The sequence below is a fragment of the Plecotus auritus genome (genome assembly GCF_963455305.1).
Source record: "Plecotus auritus genome assembly, chromosome: 3".
Taxonomy (NCBI): Eukaryota; Metazoa; Chordata; class Mammalia; order Chiroptera; family Vespertilionidae; genus Plecotus; species Plecotus auritus.
Window position 1 is genome coordinate 206,102,401 of NC_137772.1, and position 21,269 is coordinate 206,123,669.

Below are 21,269 nucleotides of genomic sequence, written 5' to 3' on the forward strand. Positions count from 1 at the left end.
GTGGCAATCTGTCACTTTATTTTGCTGTTTCTAAATACAGCACGTGGGGCTTTCCTAGGCTTAGGTGTATTTTACAGCTGGAACCCAGCCCTCCACCAGCACAGAGGTGAAGCTGGCTGGGCCAGGACACATCCCGCTTCCCACCCTCCACCTCCCACATGTCCTTGTCACGCCAGTCTCAAAAGGTACTTTCTCAAGTCTGCGCACAGGAAAGGGCCTGCCTGCCGAGGGCCTGGTACTAATTTGCGGTTGCTGGGTCTCATTGCCCCTGGTTGGGCAGTGGGCCGAGGTGGAGGCCAGGCCTTTTCTGCAGTGATGACCCCCTCTGGGGTACCGGCTCAGAGGTAGGAAGCAGGCTCAGGCTTTCGGTAATCCTCCTGGACGGGGATGGCTTCGCCTTCCTCCTCCCTGGGACAGCTGTAGGGACAAGGCTCAGCAGGCGCTGCGGGACTTTCTCCTTTGTCTGCAGAAGCAGAAACAGTGGTCAGGGAGGAGGCAGAGGAAGAGGAGATAGGCAAAGGAGGTAAGCTTGGGGGAGGGCTGTCAGAAGGACCTCAGGTAAAAGGACAGGAAGACTAGGCAGGAGCCAGAGTTGATACAGATGGAGTGAGGGAGGCTTCCAGGACATCCCAGGCATGGGTGGCAGGGCTGAGAAGGTGGGGGTGGGGTCAGAAACAGGACTGGAGACCTGTATTTTGTCTCTTACTTAGTCCATTTTTTCTTTGTTGATGGAGGAACAGGGCTCCGACCATGGTGAAAACAAGAAACATTCCAGACAGGATCACGAAGATTCTGATGCAATCTGAGCTGCACAGGAACCTCTGAGCTGTGATAGGCAGTGGCCACACAAGGGTTTGGGAGGAGGGCCCAGCCCTAGACTCCTCTCACCCCAGCCCTCCCCTCATCTTTGCCTCTCTCCTCCCAGCCTTCCTCTCCTTCCCCATCATTGGACCAAGTCCTTTCCGCATCCCTAGACTCTGCTCTTCCTCCTCTTCTTCTCCCCACTCCTAGGAGCTGGCTTGTCTCTTGGACTCTCCCATATATATTCTCTCTTGGAGTGGAGAATGTGGGGAAAACTCACCTGGCCGTTGAGTCGAGAGAGCTGGGGCAGGCAGCCCGAGGTCAGCCAGAGTCTGCATGTGCCTGGCTGTCCTGGCCTCCAGCAACTCTGGAAAAACAGACATAAGATGAGCAACAGCAGGGAGCCTACAGGGAAAGCCCAGGCTGAAGGCCTAGAGGCCTGGGAAGAGATGGAAAGGCAGAGACAATCCAACCAGGCAAATCATGTTGGGGGGTGGGCTCAGAAGGGGTGCTACTTGAGAGTGACCCTTACCCCAAACTGGATAAAGGGTTCCCTGGAACTTACTTTGGGTGTAAGGTAAGTGGGTGGGTTGTGGGCCTGGGGCCGGTGATAGATGAGGGGTCAGCGTGGGGTTTCTAACAGGATCGCACTCGGTACACTCCTTGTCCGTGCACTCCCAGCCCGTGGGGCAGGTACACACGGCATTGGCGGTGGGGGTGCAGTTCCGAATGAGATGACCTGGGGACAGAGGAGGCGGGAGGAATACAAGACACTCAGGCCTCAGAGACCTGCAAGCCCCACTTGCTTAATCCTCTCCCCCAGGCCCACCCCACCTACACAGAGGCTGGCCTCTCTCTCACCACCACCCAGTCCCTTTTCCATTAGTATTATTGTTATTAAGGAAAAAACTGGGACCTTTTAGAAAATTCATGGTTCAGAAAGAGACACTATGAAAAGTAGTCTGAGACTTTTACAATTGAATTATAATAGAGAGTAGTATACTCATCGCAAGTGTAAAGTTTGAGAAGTTTGGTGCCAGTGGGACTCACAGGTATAACCAGCAGCAGGTTAAACAGAAGATGACCAGTAGGGGTTGATCATGAAAGTGTTTGCCAAAAAGAAGGGAAGGGCTAAAGAAGGGGCTGGGCCTGCTGGCCCGGCTCAGTGGTTGAACATCCACCTATGAACCAGGAGATCACAGTTCAATTCCCTGAGTGCACATACCCGGGTTGTGGGCTCGCTCCCCAGTAGGGGGTGTGCAGGAGGCGGCCAATCAATGATTCTCATCATTGATGTTTCTCTCTCTCTCCTTTCCTCTCTGAAATCAATAAAAATGTATATTAAAAAAAAGAGAAGGGGCTGGGATTGGGTAAAAATGGATGAAATGCCATTGTTTTCAGTGATGAGTATCCATACATCTGGAGTTTTTTTCCACCATGTGTAACATGTGCACAAAATTCTAGGCTATCTGGTACTTCTCTATCTTACAGATGGGAATTCTGAGGTCGAAGAGGACCAAACTCATTCAGGCCCCCCCTCCCCTCCCCGGCCCCTCCGTCCAGCAGCCAAGTGCTGTCTGCGTGCTTTGAGGAAGCTTTGGGCTGTGTCTCATAGAGAGAAGGATCATGGATTGGGCTGGGCTGGGCTGGGCTGGAACATAGCGAAGGGAGCACAGGCTGGCTCAGGGCTGGGAGAAGGCTTTCTGGTGGGGCCTGCAGAGGGACGGGCACGTTTTGAATTTTAAAAGTCCGGTCCTGCTGGGGTTGCTGTCAAGAAGAGAAAAACGTCTGTTAACAGTCACATTTTTAAGTTAAGTGGACTGAGGAATGCTTCTTGTGTATGCAAGATGTTGCTGTTTGATTTGCAACAGCAAAACCTTTTTTATTTAGTTAATTTTTTAAAGAACACAGTGTTAAAAGCCCAGTGAGACCAAACATATTTTACAGGCGAGTAGTGAAATAGCTCAGCTCAGTAGTCCGCCTCACAAGTGTCGTGCCGCAGGGCGTTTGTTCAAAGGGTCCACGTTAAAACCTGCCACTCCATGTGCTCTAGCACCTCATTCCTGAAATCCTAGCTACAAAGGAGGAATAATAAAAGAATTCCTAACAGCCCCAGATATGACACTTCTTACTTAAAAATAAAATAAAAAGAAATTACAAATTTTCATTTGTGTGTGTGGCTGAAATCAGGGGTCCTAGAGCCACTTCCTCCTTTTCAGTGTCTTGATGCCAACCGTAGACCCATTCTCAGCAGTCCCTCTGATTTTGCTTACTCTTTCCCTAAACTCTAGCGTTCTCATCACATCAGCATTCCCGCTCCCCACTCCCCGGGTGCCCCATTTCGCAGCATTGGCCCCCTTGCCTTAGCCTTGAAGCAATGGAAGCTCCCCCTTCTTTGCTCCTCCACACCCAGCTCTGCCCCCTTGCTCCCTGGATGCTTGCCATCTCACCGGAGTGACAGTGCCGGCAGTTCTCGCAGTGGGGTCGGGTGTTGTGGTCTGGTGAGAAGGAGATCCCTGGTATACACGGTTCACACTGAGAGGCCTTTCTCTGCCGGTCGCAGTGCTTCTTGAGGAACGTTCCTGCGAGCAGAGGTCCAGGGTCAAGGCTGCTTCTCTGCCCGCTGCAAGGTAGTGCCTCGGGCGGGGCAGGGTTCCTCTCCCTGCTGGAGCGCAGACTCACGTTCTGCTTCCCTCCCCCAACCCCCCAATCCCAGTCCTCTCCCACACTCAGCCTGCCCCTGGCAAGGCGTCTTCTCTTTTCTTTTCTTTTTTTTTCAAATATATTTTATTGATTTTTTACAGAGAGGAAGAGAGAGGGATAGAGAGTTAGAAACATCGATGAGAGAGAAACATCTATCAGCTGCCTCCTGCACACCTCCCACTGGGGATGTGCCCGCAACCAAGGTACATGCCCTTGACCGGAATCGAACCTGTGACCCTTCAGTCTGCAGGCTGACGCTCTATCCACTGAGCCAAACTGGTCAGGGCAAGGCGTCCTCTCTTACCTGGCTCACACATCTGGCAGCACAGTTTCTCCTGAGCCCAGTAGTGCTTCTCTGGGCAGGTCTTGGGGGCTGGGGTAGCTGAGAGCCCTGCCAGAGTCCCCAGAACCCACAGCCAGCAGGAAGGTGGCCAGGCCATGGCTCCTGCCGGGGAAGCTAACTGCTGGCCTCTACGCTGGCTGCGCCGCCGCTTCCTCCTCTTTGCACCTCCTGGGCAGGTCTCCGTGTAGTCCTGCTTCAGGTGGCAAGCTAACCTTTGATGGCAGTTGAAGCTCTACTGTGACTGTTGTTTTTTTTTTACAGCAGCAACCTCTTACCCCTCCACCCTTTTTGCGTGCTGGGTGCTGGGAGGAGTGGTTAAAGGGCAGACTCTGTCAGAAGACCTGCTGCTCTTTAAAGTCATCTCCCCCCATCCCCCCAACCCCCACCACCAACTTGCAGCTTCTCCGTTTCCGTCTCTGATTGGTGCTCATGAAGATTGTAACCCATGTATGCCTGCCTCTTTTATAAAGCATTGAACATGCAGTCACCCACCTCTCATCCACATACTTGTACTCAAAGGTGCCCACATTACGGCCCTGTCCACAGCGTACAAGCTAACTGGCACGTCCCTTCTCCCCTCTCCACAGAGGATAAGTTTATTTTTTTTCACAGAGATAAGCAAATTAGAGAAGGAAGGGGAACAGGAACTGAGGATCTGAAACGGGGTCAGGTGAATTTTAGAATTCAGAAGTTTTCAGATTTTGGGAAGGAACTAGCACCACGAGACACTTTCATGGGGCTGGGGTAGCAATCGCAATCAAGTGCAGCATTTCTGCAGCAAAACGGTTGAATGTTTATGCTAAGTGGGGTGAATAATGACTATAACTAGCCTTGGTTTTATGGCCAAAAGTGTTTGTGATGAAAGCGTTAAAATGGCATCCAAGGGACTTAAACCTCTGTCACAGTCTGTGCTAGGAGATCACACATGACCCCATTTAGTCTTCCTGCCAGTCTGTGATACTAGGTATCACCCACTGCCCATCTGTCCTTCCCTCCTCACCCCACTAGCACCTTCCTCTTCCCCTTCCCACCTCTGGCTGTGTCAGTCACTGATGTCCTGGAGCCCCCAGGGCCTCTCCCCCATAAGCCTTGGGCACTGGGGTTAAAGGTCGATGCCTGTGCGCCATCTCTTCCCTACTGCTATGGTTGGGGAATATTGGAAATAGCTGGACTTTCCCCTCTGAGTTCTAGGAACGTATGGGTCAGACGGCTGTCCCCTCCTTTTTCCCTGAGGAATGAGGTGTGGGTGGTTCATTTCTCTAGGCTATTTTTCATTCAGGGGCTTTGCAGTTGTTTCCACAGGGCTCATAAAATGTCACACCCCTGTGATCTCACTTGCCATATCGGTTCTCTGTCTTACTCTTTCATTTCCTTTCTCTTCATTTTTTCCATCCCCTCGCCCTTCCCCGACCCCCTTTAGTCTTCAGGTGGGTCCTGTCTACTAGGAAGCCATATATGGGTGTGATTTGAATAGCTACTTATGCAAAACCTTCGTTTCTACTGTTGGGCAGGGTGCCTGAATTCCCAACTCAGAATGGTAGCTTTGGGATCTGAGGATTTTGCTGTCACCAACAGTCCTGCCCCATTCTCAGACAATGGTCAATATCTCCACAGTTAATCTTAAACATCAAGGAGGCAATGGAGAGGTGGGATCCTGTGGGGATGGACATCATCCTAGAGGAATGATGAGTTGGGGACTTTTAAGGAGAAACTGGCTGAAGGGGGAATTGGAGGACATAGAAGACTAACAACCTTGATTAGACCCTGAGCTGCTCACCCACGTGAAGGCTGTGTTCTCTGTGCGAAGGCCCATGTCCCCTCTTCTACTTGTCACTTCTCCATGGGGGAGAGGGCAAGAGAAGGGTCTGCCTGGCTCTCCTGGAGGACCCCTGGTCAGGAGAAGGAGAGCCACGTTTCTAGACCTTACTATTCTCCTGCCTTCCGTGATGCAAAAGTTGCATCAACTTTTGGTGAGCGCTGGCCTGTCCTAGGCTGGCTTCCTGGACAGTCCCTTCCTCTTGTCTACAGGCTCTGAGAGTGCAACCTGCTGACCTCTCCCTCAAAATCTTCCATCACCTCTTTTCTTTGGGGTTCAGCTCCCCACAGTTGTCTCGCACAGATATGTGGTTTTTTTTTTTAACAACTCCTCCTTTTCTTACATCTTCAGAGACAGACCCACCGAAGCCTCTCTTTTGATGACTTTCATTACTTTTGAGAGGTCCTGACTAAACCCTCAGTCCGGCTGTTTCCTTAACCTTTGCCCTACCACAGGCCCAAAATTTGGGACACAGTCCTTTCTTGAATTTTCCTACAAACCAGCTGTAAACAGAAGGTTGTTAGGTGTGGCAAAATTTTTACAGAAGTTTTATATATCATAAGGATACCACTTAAAATAGTATTTTGCATATTCCTATTCTTTTTTTTAGATTTTTAAAAAATTACAGTTGACATACATTATTTTTTTAATTTAATAAATCTTTATTGTTCAGATTATTACAATTGTTCCTCTTTCCCCCCCCCATAGCTCCCCTCTACCCAGTTCCCACCCCACCCTTTGCCCTTACCTCCCTGAAACTGTCCTCATCCATAGGTGTACGCTTTTTGTCCAGTCTCTTCCCGCACCTCCCACACCCCTTTCCCCCCAAGAATTGTCAGTCCACTTCCTTTCTATGCCCCTGATTCTATTATATTCACCAGTTTATTCTGTTCATCAGATTTTTTATTCACTTGATTATTAGATTCACTTGTTGATAGATATGTATTTGTTGTTCATAATTTTTATCTTTACCTTTTTCTTCTTCTTCCTCTTCTTAAAGAATACTTTTCAGCATTTCATATAATACTGGTTTGGTGTTGATGAACTCCTTTAACTTTTTCTTATCTGTGAAGCTCTTTATCTGACCTTCAATTCTGAATGATAGCTTTGCTGGGTAGAGTGATCTTGGTTGTAGGTTCTTGCTATTCATCACTTTGAATATTTCTTGCCACTCCCTTCTGGCCTGCATAGTTTCTGTTGAGAAATCAGCTGACAGCCGTATGGGTGCTCCCTTGTAGGTAACTAACTGTTTTTCTCTTGCTGTTTTTAAGATTCTCTCTTTGTCTTTTGCTCTTGGCATTTTAATTATGATGTGTCTTGGTGTGGTCCTCTTTGGATTCCTTTTGTTTGGGGTTCTCTGCACTTCCTGGACTTGTAAGTCTATTTCTTTCACCAGGTGGGGGAAGTTTTCTGTCATTATTTCTTCAAATAGGTTTTCAGTATCTTGCTCTCTCTCTTCTTCTGGCACCCCCATAATTCGGATGTTGGTACACTTGAAGTTGTCCCAGAGGCTCCTTACGCTATCTTCAAATTTTTGAATTCTTTTTTCTTTTTGCTTTTCTGGTTGAGTGTTTTTTGCTTCTTTGTATTTCAACTCTTTGACTTGATTCTTGCAATCCTCTAGTCTGCTGTTAGGTCTCTGTATAATATTTTTTATTTCTGTCAGTGTATGTTTAATTTCTAGTTGGTCCTTTTTCATATTCTCGAGGGTCTCGTTAAATTTATCGGCCTTTTCTAGGAAATTCTTGAAAAACCTTATAACCGTTTTGAACTCTATATCCAGTCATTTGTTTTCCTTCATTTCTTTCATTTGTGATCTGTTTCTTTGTCTCCACATTTTCACTGCTTCCCTGAGTTGATAGAGTAGCTTTGTGTGGTAGGTGTCCTCTAGGGCCCAGTGGCTCAGCGTCCCCAGTTACCTGAGGTGGACACTCTTGGTGCACCCCTTTGTGGGCTGTGTTCTCAGCCTGGTTGTAGTTAAGTCTTGATTGTTGTTGGTATCACTAGGAGGAATTGACCTCCAGGCCAATTGGCTGTGAGGATCAGCTGTGTCTACGCTGGGAGAACTTCTGTGCTGGAGACACTCTTATGAGACAAGACTTGCAAAGTTGCAAAACCCTTTGTGCTCAGCTTGGATGGGGTGGAGCTTCAGGGTGGAGCAGACAGCCTTGGTTTCCCGTCAGCCCTGCCCTATGAGGCCCCTGGGTCTCAGTGCCCCTCGGTAATCGCTGCAAGCACCTCTGAGAGAAAGCCGCCCTTGAATTTCACCCGCTGCCAGACAGTCCAGTTTCTCCCCGAATGAGTCGGGGTTCCCAGAAACTTGCCCGGAACTGGAGTTCAACGCAGTTGGGAGCTTCTGTCTCCCTCCTGCGTTAGAAAGCCAGCCACGCACTCAGCCTCCCGTGCATTCAGCAGTCAGTCCTCTCTGCACTCGCAAGCGTGCGCCTCCAGACCTCTGCCTTCCGCAGCTCCCGAGTCTCAGTGTGCTTTCTTTTTCCTGACAGTCCAGATTCCCCCTGAATGAGTCTGGTTTCCCAGTGTCTCGCCCAGGACTGGAGTTCAGTGCAGTCGAGAGTTTCCTTCTCCCTTCAACTTTAGAAAGCCAGCCGAGCACTCAGCTGCCCGGGCACACAGCCGCCCGTCCTCTCAGCGTGCGAGCTTCCATACCTCAGCCTTTTGTAGCTCCTCTGAGTCTCAATGTGCTTTCCTCTTTTCTTCTAGTTGTAGAATTTCCACTCAGCCAGCTTTCCTGTGGTCTGTTTTGTGTTTTAGTTGTAGTTTTGATATTGTTGTGCGAGGCAGCAGTTTAGGTGTTTACCTATGCCACCATCTTGGTTTCTCCGACATACATTATTATATTAGTTTCAGGTGTACACCCCAGTGATTAGACATTACATAACTTACTAAATGATCATCCCAATAAATCTCACACCCATCTGGCACCATAACTGTTTCATAGTTATTAGAATATTATTGACTATATTCCCTATGCTGTACTTTACATCCCCATGACTCTTCTGTAACTATCAATTTGTACTTCTTAATCCCTTCACCTTTTTCATCCAACTCCCCAACCCTTTCCCTTCTGGCAACCACAAAATGTTTTCTGTATCTACGAGTCTGTTTCTGATCTGCTTGTTCATTTTATTTTTTAGATTAAATTGTTAATAAATATGTATTTATTGCCATTTTGTTCATATTTCTCTCCTCCTCCTCTTCTTCCTCCTCCTCATGCTCCTCCTCCTTCTTCTTCTCACCCTTTAACATTTCATGGTGATGAATTCCTTTAGCTTTTTCTTGTCTGGGAAGCTCTTTATCTGCCCTTCAATTCCAAATGATAGCTTTGCTGGCTAGAGTAATCTTGGTTCCTTGATTTTCATCACTGAGTATGTCTTGCCAGTCCCTTCTGGTCTGCAAAGTTTCTGTTGAGAAATCAGCTGACAGTCTTATGGGAGCTCCCTAGGGGGTAACTAACTACTTTTCTCTTGCTGCTTTTAAGATTCTCTCTTTGTCTTTAACCTTTGGCATTTTAATTATGTTGTGTCTTAGTGTGGGCCTCTTCGGGTTTATATTGTTGGGGAGTCTATGCGCTTCCTTGACCTAGATGTCTATTTTCTTCAGTAAGTTAGGGAAGTTTTCTGTCATTATTTTTTCAATTAGGTTTTTAATTTATTGCTTTCTCTCTTCTCTTTCTGGCACCCCCATGATGTGAATGTTGGTACACTTTAAGTTGACCCAGAGTTTCTTATACTACCCTCATTTTAAAAAATTCTTTTCGTTCTTTCTCTCTTCTTTTTTCCTGTTCTGATTGGGTGTTTTCTGCTTCCTTATCTTCCCAATTTCTGATTTGATTCTCTGCTTGCATATTCTTGTTCTTAATGGTCCTTTTCACTCCTGAGATTGATCCTCAAAGACAAATGTAAAGTTATTAGTAATGGTCATTATTCAGCATTTTACCCTACAAAGCAGTAAAGGCACTGACCATCTTGCTGACACCTCTCTCCTCTCCTTCCTCCTTTTTTTGTCCCAGACTAACTTTCAGAAATCTGTCAGGCATCTCATCTCTCTTCAGCCCCTAATCCCAAAATCAATCTTGGCTCTTTATAAATCTATAACCAGAGTTATAGTATCAAAATACTCCATGGGCCGAAACCGGTTTGGCTCAGTGGATAGAGCGTCGGCCTGTGGACTGAAGGGTCCTGGGTTCGATTCCGGTCAAGGGCATGTACCTTGGTTGCGGGCACATCCCCAGTGGGAGGTGTGCAGGAGGCAGCTGATGGATGTTTCTCTCTCATAGATGTTTCTAGCTCTCTATCCCTCTCCCTTCCTCTCTGTGAAATATCAATAAAATATATTTAAAAAAAAATACTCCATGGAACTAAACTCTCTTCAAGATTTTTCCTTAGAAGGAAATTCTGTTATATTATATAGATGTCAGAAATCACTGTTTGTGACCCTTATCAACCAAACCCTTTAGTTTTTCTAGCCTTCTTTGTCTCTCACTCCATTTCTTATTTCTCTATTCCTGCTTTCTTTGATGACCCACCCCCCAGCCTCTCCCCTACTGCTTTAGATCCTCCTTCCCAGATAGCCTTTAGAGAACAGCTGGACAGGAAAGTTGGGTGGACTGATTAACAAGGGTCTGGTTACTCACATCCCCATTCTGTAATTTGCATTCCTGGGGCTCCCCAGTCTGGGTCTCAGGGGGACTCAGCTGTGGGCATTTCTTTCTGTCTCTGATCACTTTTCAGCTCTAGTATCTTTTAGCATGTAAGGCACTCACTATATATTAGATGGTCCAGTCTTAGCCTTGTTCCTTGACAGTTCTATCCACAATTATAAAATTGAAATTTCAGGGATCCCAGGGCCACATTGACCTCCTAAATTCTACTTCTCATTCACTTGACAAATATTTGTTGCACATCCATTCTGTTCTAGGTACCAATTGAGTAATAGGACACAAAGGTGAAAAAAAAAAAAAAACCCACGTGATTTCTGCCCTCATGGAGTTGAGATAACAGTGAGAGTCAGACACTGATAAAATAACCTCAAAGACAAATGTAAAGTTATTCGTAATGGTCATTATTCAGCACCATGAAGGGGAGAATCAGGGTGCAATATAAGTGCCTGTCCATTAATAGGGGGGTTCAGTGCTTCAACCAGGAAGCAAAGTTTAACTGAGAGATGTGTGGATCTGACAGCTCTCACCTTCTGGAAAATCGTTTCTTCCTTTGGTTTCTAGATATCTCCCTATTCTTCCTTTGACCACTTCTATTCTTTGATCAATGATAATTTTTCTCATATACAGATTTTACAAAATAGGGATGATCTGTTCCTTCAAGGCCTGGTGTGTGTGTGTGTGTGTGTGTATTTTGAGTGTAGATTTTTTCACTGCTGATTATTCTAGAGTCAGTTTCGGTAGGTTATATTTTACCAGGAAACTGTCTATTAAATTTGTTTCATATTTATGGGCATAAATGTTTAAAGTTATCATGAGATCTGCAGTTATTTCCCCCCTTTCACTCCCAATATTACCCTATATAATAAAAGGGTAATATGCAAATCGACTGAATGGCGGAACCACCAGAATACCCATGGCTGCTCACTCCGGCTGGCCCCACCCATGGCCCCTCGCCTCAGCTGGCCCTCCCCCAATGGCCCCCATTGGGGTGGGCTGGCTGGACCCCACCAGTGCACGAATTCATGCTCCGGACTTCTAGTTTATTTATAATTTTCTCATTTTTTGATACATTTTGCCAGAAATATGAATAATTTATTAATTGCTTCAAAGAACCACCTTTTGATTTTGTGTTTCCCTATTATTTCCTTCTTTTCTGTTTTATTTTACACTTTGATCTAATTTTTAAATTATTTTCTTTCTTTTACTGTCCTTAGGTTTATTCTGCATTCTTTTTTTAACTTTAAAAAAAATACATTTTATTGATTTTTTTACAGAGAGGAAGGGAGAAGGATAGAGAGTTAGAAACATCGATGAGAGAGAAACATCTATCAGCTGCCTTCTGCACACTCCCTACTGGTTATGTGCCTGCAACCAAGGTACATGCCCTTGAATGGAATAGAACCTGGGACCCTTGAGTCCGCAGGTCGATGCTCTAGCCACTGAGCCAAACCAGTTAGGGCCTTTTTCTAACTTCTTGAATTGGATGCTTGGTTCATTAATTAAATTTTTTCTTTTGAATATATGCATTTAAGGCCATAAACTTCCCTCTAAGAACTACTTTAGTTACATCTCATAAGTTTTGCTATATTGTGTTTTTATTATTGTCCATTTATCTTTTTCCCCATTATATTATTATTATTTTAAGTATTCTTTTAAAATATATGTTTTTATTCATTTGAGAGAGAGAGGAAGGGAGAGGGAGAGAGAAAGAGAAACATCAATCAACTATCTCCTGCATGCCCCCTCCTGGGGATTGAGTCTGCAACCCAGGCATGTACCCATGACCAGGAATCAAACCGGAGACCTCTGGTTACATGGGACAATGCTCAACTAATTGAGCCATACCGGCCAGGGCAAATACTCTTTTTTTTTTTTTGGTTTCTTTGTTAATCCTCACCCAAGGATATTTTTTCCATTAATTTTTTTAGAGAGAGTGGAAAGGAGGGTGGTGGGGGGGTGGTGGTGGGAGAGAGAGAAGAACATTGATTTGTTGTTTTACCCATTTATGCATTTATTCATTGGTTGATTCTAGAATGTGCCCTGACCGGGGATCAAATCCACAACCTTGGCATATTAGGACAATGCTCTAATCAACTGAGCTACCTGGCCAGGGCATCAAAATGTTATTTATTTATTTATTTTTAAATTTCTCTTACATGTTTCCAGCTTATGTGGGAGGGTGTCCTTTCTAATTTCCTGGCTGATGGGGCCCCAGGTTTTCTCCTCTTTGGACCGATGTGGGGTTAAAACCTCAGCCCTGCCGAAACCGGTTTGGCTCAGTGGATAGAGCGTCGGCCTGCGGACTGAAGGGTCCCGGGTTCGATTCCGGTCAAGGGCATGTACCTTGGTTGCAGGCACATCCCCAGTGGGAGGTGTGCAAGAGGCAGCTGATCGATGTTTCTCTCTCATCGATGTTTCTAGCTCTCTATTCCCTCTCCCTTCCTCTCTGTAAAATATCAATAAAATAATAAAAAAAATTCTCAGAAGAGATATCTGGCTTCTGTTTTAAAAAAAACAAAACAAAAAAAACCTCAGCCCCTAGGTGACCAAAGCCCCTCAGTGGTTGTTTATGCACTTATCCCAGTAATGTCCAGTTCTGCATTCTTCTCTGGCACCTGGGATTTCCCTTTCTTTGTTGAGAGCTTCTCTCTCTCTCTTTTTAAAAATATCTTTATTGTTTAAAGTATTACATATGTCCTCTTTTGTCCCCCATTGACCCCTTCTAGGCCTTCATCACCTTATTGTCCGTGTCCATGGGTTATGCATCTATATGCATACAAGTTCTTTGGTTGATCACTTCCCACCCACCCACCCTCCCCCACCTTCCCTCTGAAATTCCGCATTCTGTTCCATGCTTCTATGTCTCTGGATCTATTTTGTTCATCAGTTTATTTTGTTCATTAGAATCCACATATGAGTGAGATCATGTGATACTTGCCTTTCTCTGATTGGCTTATTTCACTTAGCATAATACTCTCCAGGTCCTTCCAGAGGGTTTAACTCTTCACGTAAAAGAATGTTATGTAGCATATCAAGATCTTTGTTGCAGAGGTTAGAAGTCCCATTTCACAGGGTGCTCTGTGACCTTCTTCCTAAGCACTCTTTCTTATTTAGAGCTTGTTGAGAATCCTTATTTTATGTGGTAGGTGGTTTAAAGAAGTAATTCTGGTTTAAGGTAAAGCTAATTTCTGAAGTCAGACATTATGTAAATAGACCCATGCATGGTTTGACTGCTGAGGTTTTCTGTCAGTCATGTAGCCAGTGAAGGACAAAACCAGGAAAGGAAAATTCTCAAAGACGCCTGGGCAAGGGGAGAAACAAGGAGAGTCCTGGGTCCCAAACCCACTGAGACACGAGGATCCCGGGGTAGGTGGGCAGAGCATGGCTTTCAGAATCACGCAGATTGGTGGTCCTCAGGCATCTCCTCCAGTTTTTACCCGGACCTTCTCGGATGAGTCCTAAAACCTCTCTGAACTGAGTCTGTGTCTACTTGGGGATAGTGTCACGTACTATGCAGCATGTTGGGAGAATTATGGGTAACAATGTAAATAAAATGGCTCTCCTCATTTGGATACTCAGTAAATGTTCATTTCTGCCTTCCCTTTCTTGGTGTTTGAGGCTGCAAGTTCCACGAAATGGGGTTGAAGGACACACAGTCTATTCACCTGGAAAATAAGCCAAAGAGCATGAAAGAGACAGAACAACTTGCTAAACTGAGCAAGCTGTGCATGTGCACTATGTCTGCTTCATGTGCTATTCGTAGTCAGAGCATTCTTCAATACGCAGAAAAGTGATTTTTGCAAGGGGTACAGGATGTTTTCTCTTACAGTGGACTCCTGGGCCCTAGCATTTCCTACTTGCTTTTTTCCTGAGTGATTCCTTTTGCCCACCCAAATTAGTAAAGACTGTATACTGGGACATTCCCTGCAGCGGGGAGGCAACTCTGTGATTTCTCCAAACTTACACTGAGTCTAAAGCACTGTGACTCCTGTGAGTAACTTGCCTTTATTTCCCCTTCTGGCCTCCGAGGGTGTCATTTGAACTCTAACTCTCTTTCTTTTTAAAAAAATTTTATTGATTTCAAAGAGGAAGGGAGAGATAGAAACATCAATGATGAGAGAGAATCATTGATTGGCTGCCTCCTGCACGCCCCACACTGGAGATGGAGCCTGCAACCTGGGCATATGCCCTGACTGGGAATGGAACCATGACCTCCTGGTTCATAGGTGGACACTCAACCACTGAGCCACACCCGTTGGGCTTACCCACCTCTTTTATACCTAAGATGTTTGACAGCAAGGATATTTAACTTAACTTTCCCTTTCTTATTTGGGACATGGTAGGTTGCTTATGTTCTCCAAAGGAAATATTACACAGGTCTGCAGTGATCTAACACAAAGCAAGAACTAAAGCCTTGGGAACAAATCATGCATTGGCTCTCTCTGCTTGTTAAAAAATTAGCTTTTGGCCCTAGCCAGTTTGACTCAGTGCATGTAGTGTTGGCCTATGGACCGAAGGGTCCTGGGTCGATTCAGGTCAAGAGCATGTACCTCAGTTGCAGGCTCCTCCCTGACCCGGCCCTGATTGGGGCACATGCAGGAGGCAACCAATCTATGTGTTTCTCTCATATTGATATTTCTCTCTATCTTTCCCTCTCTCTTTCATTCTCTTTAAAAATTAATGGAAAAATATCCTTGGGTAAGGATGAAAAAAAATTATCTTTTGGAAATGGCAATTCCATGTTTTTTTCCCCCTTCAATTTTAATTTTTTTATTGATTTGACCAAGAGAGATTTGTTATTCCACTTATTTATGCATTCATTGGTTGATTCTTGTATGTGCCCTAATGTGGGATCAAACCTGCAATCTTAGTATACCTGGACAATGTTCTAACCAACTGAGCTACCTGGCCAGGGCTCTGCTGCATGATTTTCTTACATTGCTTTTTATTTATTTATTTATTTATTTATTTATTTTTTTTTTTTAATATATTTTATTGATTTTTTACAGAGAGGAAGGAAGAGGGATAGAGAGTTAGAAACATCGATGAGAGAGAAACATCGATCAGCTGCCTCCTGCACACCTCCTACTGGGGATGTGCCCGCAACCAAGTTACGTGCCCTTGACCGGAATCGAACCTGGGACCTTTCAGTCCGCAGGCCGACGCTCTATCCACTGAGCCAAACCGGTTTTGGCTTACATTGCTTTTTAAAATCCATCTTTTTTATTGGCCTAGATCTCAATCTGGCAGGCAGAATTCTCCAAGGGCCCCAGCACATTTGTATTTTGGCTTTTTTTTTCATAAATGATATACGTATATATAGTATACTAGTATATCCTTCTAGAATTTGCTTTTTGCATCCAATAATATATCTTTGGAGATTATTTTATGTTATACAGATAGAACTGCTCATTTTGTTAAATAGAGAATAGATGAACATAGGCTTTTTAGCCATTCTCCTATTCATGAATTCATGAATAATTAGGTTTTTCCCAACGTTTCATTATTACAAACAGTGTCACATACATAACTTACATTTCCCTGTGCATGTGGGAGTGTCGCTTTAGAGTAAATACTAGGCATTGGTATCGCTGAGTCATAGGGTATGCACATTTTTTGTTTTATTAGATGCTGGCAAGTTGCCCTCCAAAGTGGCTCTACACTTGACAGAGCAGTGGAACAAGAGCACATATTTTCTCACATCCTGCCAACCACTCATATTGGCTAACCATTTTTGACAAGCTAAATGAAGAAAAATGCTGCCTCATTGTTTCAGGGTACATTCCTCTGATGACCTGTGAGGCCGAGCATCTTTCCATGATCGCTGGTGGTCTGTATTTTCTCCTTTGTGACAAATGTCTTTTTACCCTTGTGTCACCACCAGTGATCTAAAGTCCACTCTTGGCTCTTCTCTACGAAAATCCTCTGTCTTGTGACCCAGCCTGCAGGGCCTCTGCCCAGCCTCTGGGTCCCTACAGCTGTTGGCCATCGGCTCCAGGGACTGGGGAAAGCCTCCTGTGGCAGGGGAGGTATTGCTGTCGCCTTTTTGCAGACTCAGAAGACCTCAGACCTGTCCCTCACCTCATTGTGAGATGGCATTTGGGACTTGAGTGACCCCTAGACTCCTCTGCTTCAGCACTGAATGCCTCAAGACTACACTGGTCTCTAGCCCAGACTGAAGGGCTCTGTGGTGCCTGTGGACTTTTTAAATTGATATAAGATTCAACATTTTAGCCACTTTATAATGTACAATTCAGTGGCTTTTAGTGTTTTCACAAAATTGTGCAAATATCAGCCACCATCTAATTCCAGAACATTATGATCTTCCCTGAAAGAAACTTCATACCTAAAAGTTATCACGTCCCCCTCCTCTCTCCCCCTTCCACAACCCCAATAATCTATTTTCTGTCTCTATAAATTGGCCTATTCTTGGCATTTCATATAAATGGAGTCATATAATATGTGACTATTTTCGTCTGGCTTCTTTCAATTCAGCATAGTATCTTTAAGGTTTATCAATATTGTAGCATGTATTATCAGTATTTCAATCATTTTTGTGGCTGAATAATATTCCATTGTATGGATATACCACATTTGGTTATCTGTTTATCAACTGATAGATGTTTGGGTTGTTTCCACTTTTTGGCTATTATGAATAATGCTGCTATTAACATTCATGTACAAGTTTTGTGTGAACATATGTTTAGAATTCTCTTCAGTATGTGCCAACCAGTGGAATTGCTGGGTCATATGAAAACTATGTGTTTAACTTCTTGAGGAACTGACAAACTGTTTTCCACAACTGAATCATTTTGCCATTAAAGGTACATGAAGATTCTAGTTTGTCTGTGTGCTTAACCAACACACATTAATTTTTATAAAAAATTATAGCCAGCCAAGTTGGTATGAAGTGGTATTTCCTTGTGGTTTTGATTTGCATTTCCCAAAGATGAATGGTGCTGAGCATCTATGTTTATTTAAAACTAGGGGCCTGGTGCACGAAATTCGTGCACTGGGGAGGGGTCCCTCAGCCCAGCCTGCCCCCTCTCACATACTGGGAGCCCTCAGGGGATGTCCTACTGATGGCTTAGGCTCGCTCCCCATTGGGAGTGGACCTAAGCCGCAGTCTGGCCTCCCTTTGCGGGAGGTAACCGGGCTGATCAGGGAAAGGTGCCAGCCCCATCACCCCGCTGCTGTAGCCACTGCCAGTCACCGCAGCCACCAAGGTATTTTCATCAACACGGACTCCAGTCCCTTCACCATGAAAAAATGACAACTTTCTTTAGGCATTTTCAAGATGTGTCTTTCATAGGATATGACCTTTCTTTCTTTCTTTCTTTCTTTCTTTCTTTCTTTCTTTCTTTCTTTCTTTCTTTCTTCCTTTCTTCCTTCCTTCCTTCCTTCCTTCCTTCCTTCCTTCCTTCCTTCCTCCTTCCTTCCTTCCTTCCTTCCTTCCTTCCTTCCTTCCTTCCTTCCTTCCTTTCTTTCTTTCTTTCTCTCTTTCTTTCTTTCTTTCTTTTTATTTTTATCCTCACTTGAGGATATGTTTCCATTGATTTTTTCCCCTTCCCTCCTATCCCAGGCTCGGCCCCTGCCCCCCGCCCCTCTGATCGCCAGCTCAGGCTGCCCAGGCTTTAGGCCTCGCCCCTCCCATCGCCAGCTCAGCCCCTTCCCAAGCCTAAAGCCTCCACCTGAGGCTTTAGGCTTGGGAAGGGGTTCCCCCAGCACCTCCGATGGCTGGCTGGGAGTGACCTGGGTGCTGAGGAGGTTCCTGGGACCCAGGTATGTATGCAAATTAACTGCCATCTTTGTTGGGTTAATTTGCATGCTCACTCTGATTGGCTGTGGGCGTAGCGGAGGTACGACCAATTTACATGTTTCTCTATTATTAGGTAAGATAGATATTTGAGAGAAAGAGAGAGAAAGAAACATCGATTTCTTCCACTTATTTATGCATTCATTGGTAGATTCTTGTATGTGTCCTGACTGGGGATCAGACTCACACCCTGACATATTGGGACGATGCTCTAACCAACTGAGCTACCACCTGCCCAGGACCTGAGCATCTATCTTTCCAAGTATGTAGTGGCCATTTATATATCTTCTTTGAGAAATGTCTGTTCAAATCACTTGCCCATATTTAAATGGGATTATTTGCCCCCCCTTTTTTTGAATTGTAAGAGTTCTTTATATATTCTGGATACTAAATCCTTATCAGAAACGTGATTTGCAAACATTTCCCTATTCCATGGGCTGTTTTTTCATTTTCTTTTTTTATCTTTTGGTTAAACCTCAGCTAAGGATACTTTTCTTTTTTAAAAATATATTTTATTGATTTTTTACAGAGAGGAAAAGAGAGGGATAGAGAGTGAGAAACATCGATGAGAGAGAAACATCGATTCAGCTGCCTCTTGCACACTCCCTACTGGAGATGTGCCTGCAACCAAGGTACATGCCCTTGACCGGAATCGAACCTGGGATCCTTCAGTCCGCAGGCCGACGCTCTAGCCACTGAGCCAAACTGGTCAGGGCAAGGATATTTTTTCCATTGATTTTTAGAGAACAGAAGGGGGAGGGACAGACAGAAAGAAACATTCATGAGAGAGAGACACATTGATTGGTTGCCTCCTGCACACACCCCAGCCAGGGCCAGAAACCTGCAACTGAGATTTGTGTCCTTGACCAGAATCGAACCCAGGACCCTTCAGTCCGCAGGCTGACACTCTATTCACTGAGCTAAACCAGCTAGGGCTGTTTTTTTTTAATTGATTTTCAGAGAGGAAGGGAGAGGGAAGAGGGATAGAAACTTCAATGATGAGAGAGAATCATTGATCAGCTGTCTCCTGCATGCCCCACACTGGGGATTGAGCCTGCAACCTGGGAATGTGCCCTGACCAGGAATTGAAGCGTGACCTCCTGGTTCATAGGTCGACGCTCAACCACTGAGCCACGTGGGCCGGGCTGCATGTTATTCTTTTTGATGGTGTTGTGAATGGAATTGTTTTCTTAGTTTCATTTTCGAAGTGTTCATTGTTCATCTAACACGTTGGCTTTTGAAGGAGGCAGTTGTTTACTCCACAGAGTTGGAAGGTGATGCCTTGGGGTGTAGGTGTGTTGCTATTACATCCTGTGGGCCATTGCTTAAGCTTACCTGTGACTTATCTGAAGTCACAGATGTAGAGTTTGATTCTGTGACACAAAGGGAAACATGTCTGACTCATCTTTCCCACGCTCACTTTACTTCTGATGGCTCCCTCACTGGGAGAGGAAGAGAGTGGGTTGGTGGCAGGGGCCTTCTTCTCTCACAGCTGCATCCCTCGATCCCTCTATTCTGAAGGGTTTTGGGGGCACCTCTAAAGGCATTCCTGAAGGCAGGGCTGTGGCAATCCTCTCTTGCAAGTTGGGCCAGAATCCTCCCTCTTTTGATGGACATCATGCCCACAGAGCAGCAATTTTCAATCGGTGTGCAATGGCACACTGGTGTGCCATAAGAATTTTTAAACATGCAATACCTGACTATTTGGTTAGGAGAATTGACCTCTTTCCCCTTAGATTGTCAAATAAAAAATTGACAACAGCCAACATAACAATAGCAGTTCAGTGTGAATGAATCAAAATTATGCCTATATTTTTGAACATTTTTATTTTATTGATGTTAGAGAGAGAGGAAGGTTGGGGGGGAGAGAGAGAGCGAGAGAGCGAGAGAAACATTGATTTGTTGTTGTTCTTACTTATGTATTCATTGGTTGATTCTAGTGTGTTCCATGACTGGGGATTGAATCTGCAACCTTGCTGTATCAGGATGATGCTCTAACCAACTGAACTACCCGTCCAGGGATATACCTATTTTTTTTTTGTCAGGTAGGCAAAAAATATATTTCTTGGTGTGCCACAGAATTTTACTAATTAGTTTATGTGCCATGAGATGAAAAAGGTTGAAAATCACTGCTACAGAGGAATATTGAGAGTGACGGGTTCAGGCAGGGTCCTGGAGGCCGGTGGCGTTAGAGGAGTCAGGATGGAGTATAAGGATCAACCATATGGTAAAAATCAGAGAAGTGGAGGACCATTCAAGGTAAATATGTACTGCCTGGACCATGTCTGAGGCCATCTCTCTGCTTGATCCCTTGTTAGCAGGGCCATTGCTCAAGGTGCGAGTTTCCACCGTAACATGGGATGAGGGAACTGACCTCACAGGGTGGATGTGAGCAGTAACATGTACAGGGGAACACCCTGTAGTACAGGGCTTGACCCAGAGGTGCCAGTTAATGTTCCTGGGAGTATGAGTTGATCATTAAGCTCCTTTCCTTCTTGGGGTTTGGGCAGTGTGAGAGTTCAGGATCGCTGAAGTGGCGTAGAGTTCATAATGGAATGGAAAGAGTGGGAAAATCCACCAGGAGCAGGTATAAGGGAGACATATGGGACAAATCTCACCTTTACTAGAGCTCAGAGTTAGCAAATCAGACGGGCAGTGTGGTGGCTCTGGGGCTGAGGGGACCCCATAACATTTTCATGCCAAAGGAATGGAACAGCTATTGCAAGCAGGCTATTGCAAGTTTATGTGTTTTGATATTTAAGGGCACAGAAAAAAAGTCTATGCATAGCTACAGTATTTAAATTTTAGATACTAGTTTATTAAAATAATCAATGTCAAAATCTAGTTTTCTTTATGTTTTTAAGTTCAAATTACAAATTGTCATTCTGTTTTGAATCTAATAAAAATTTGAAAATATTACTTGTTTTTCTTTAATTTCAACCTATAGATTTTGTTTGACTACTTACAGTAAAACAAATAAAATCTTTACTTTTTGGGTGACATTTTTTATTGTGGTGAAGTACACATAAACCTGACCATCTTAACCATTATATTCAGTTCAGTGGTATTAAATATTCATATTGTTGTCCTATTTCAAGTTTGCTGATCT

The 21,269-nt window shown here is 44.7% G+C and overlaps 1 protein-coding gene across 1 annotated transcript; it reads right to left on the bottom strand.

Annotated features, from left to right (window-relative positions):
• On the bottom strand, positions 1-4,171 carry CD27 (CD27 molecule). Its single transcript, XM_080660391.1, has 6 exons — positions 3,809-4,171; positions 3,252-3,383; positions 1,367-1,540; positions 1,082-1,168; positions 707-826; positions 1-463 (listed from the first exon to the last, which is right to left on the bottom strand). The coding sequence occupies exons 1-6, from the start codon at positions 3,942-3,944 to the stop codon at positions 339-341; spliced, it is 774 nt and encodes a 257-aa protein (XP_080516517.1). The 5' UTR covers positions 3,945-4,171; the 3' UTR covers positions 1-338.
• Between the last annotated feature and the right edge of the window lie 17,098 nt (positions 4,172-21,269).

Excerpts from the sequence above, each read along its gene's own strand:
- CD27 (XM_080660391.1), bottom strand. The coding sequence starts at position 3,944 with ATGGCCTGGCCACCTTCCTGCTGGCTGTGGGTTCTGGGGACTCTGGCA. Across the intron at positions 3,384-3,808 it reads CTGCCAGATGTGTGAGCCAG|GAACGTTCCTCAAGAAGCAC; the intron begins GTAAGAGAGGAC and ends CTCTGCTCGCAG. Across the intron at positions 827-1,081 it reads TCTCTCGACTCAACGGCCAG|CTCAGAGGTTCCTGTGCAGC; the intron begins GTGAGTTTTCCC and ends TGCCTATCACAG.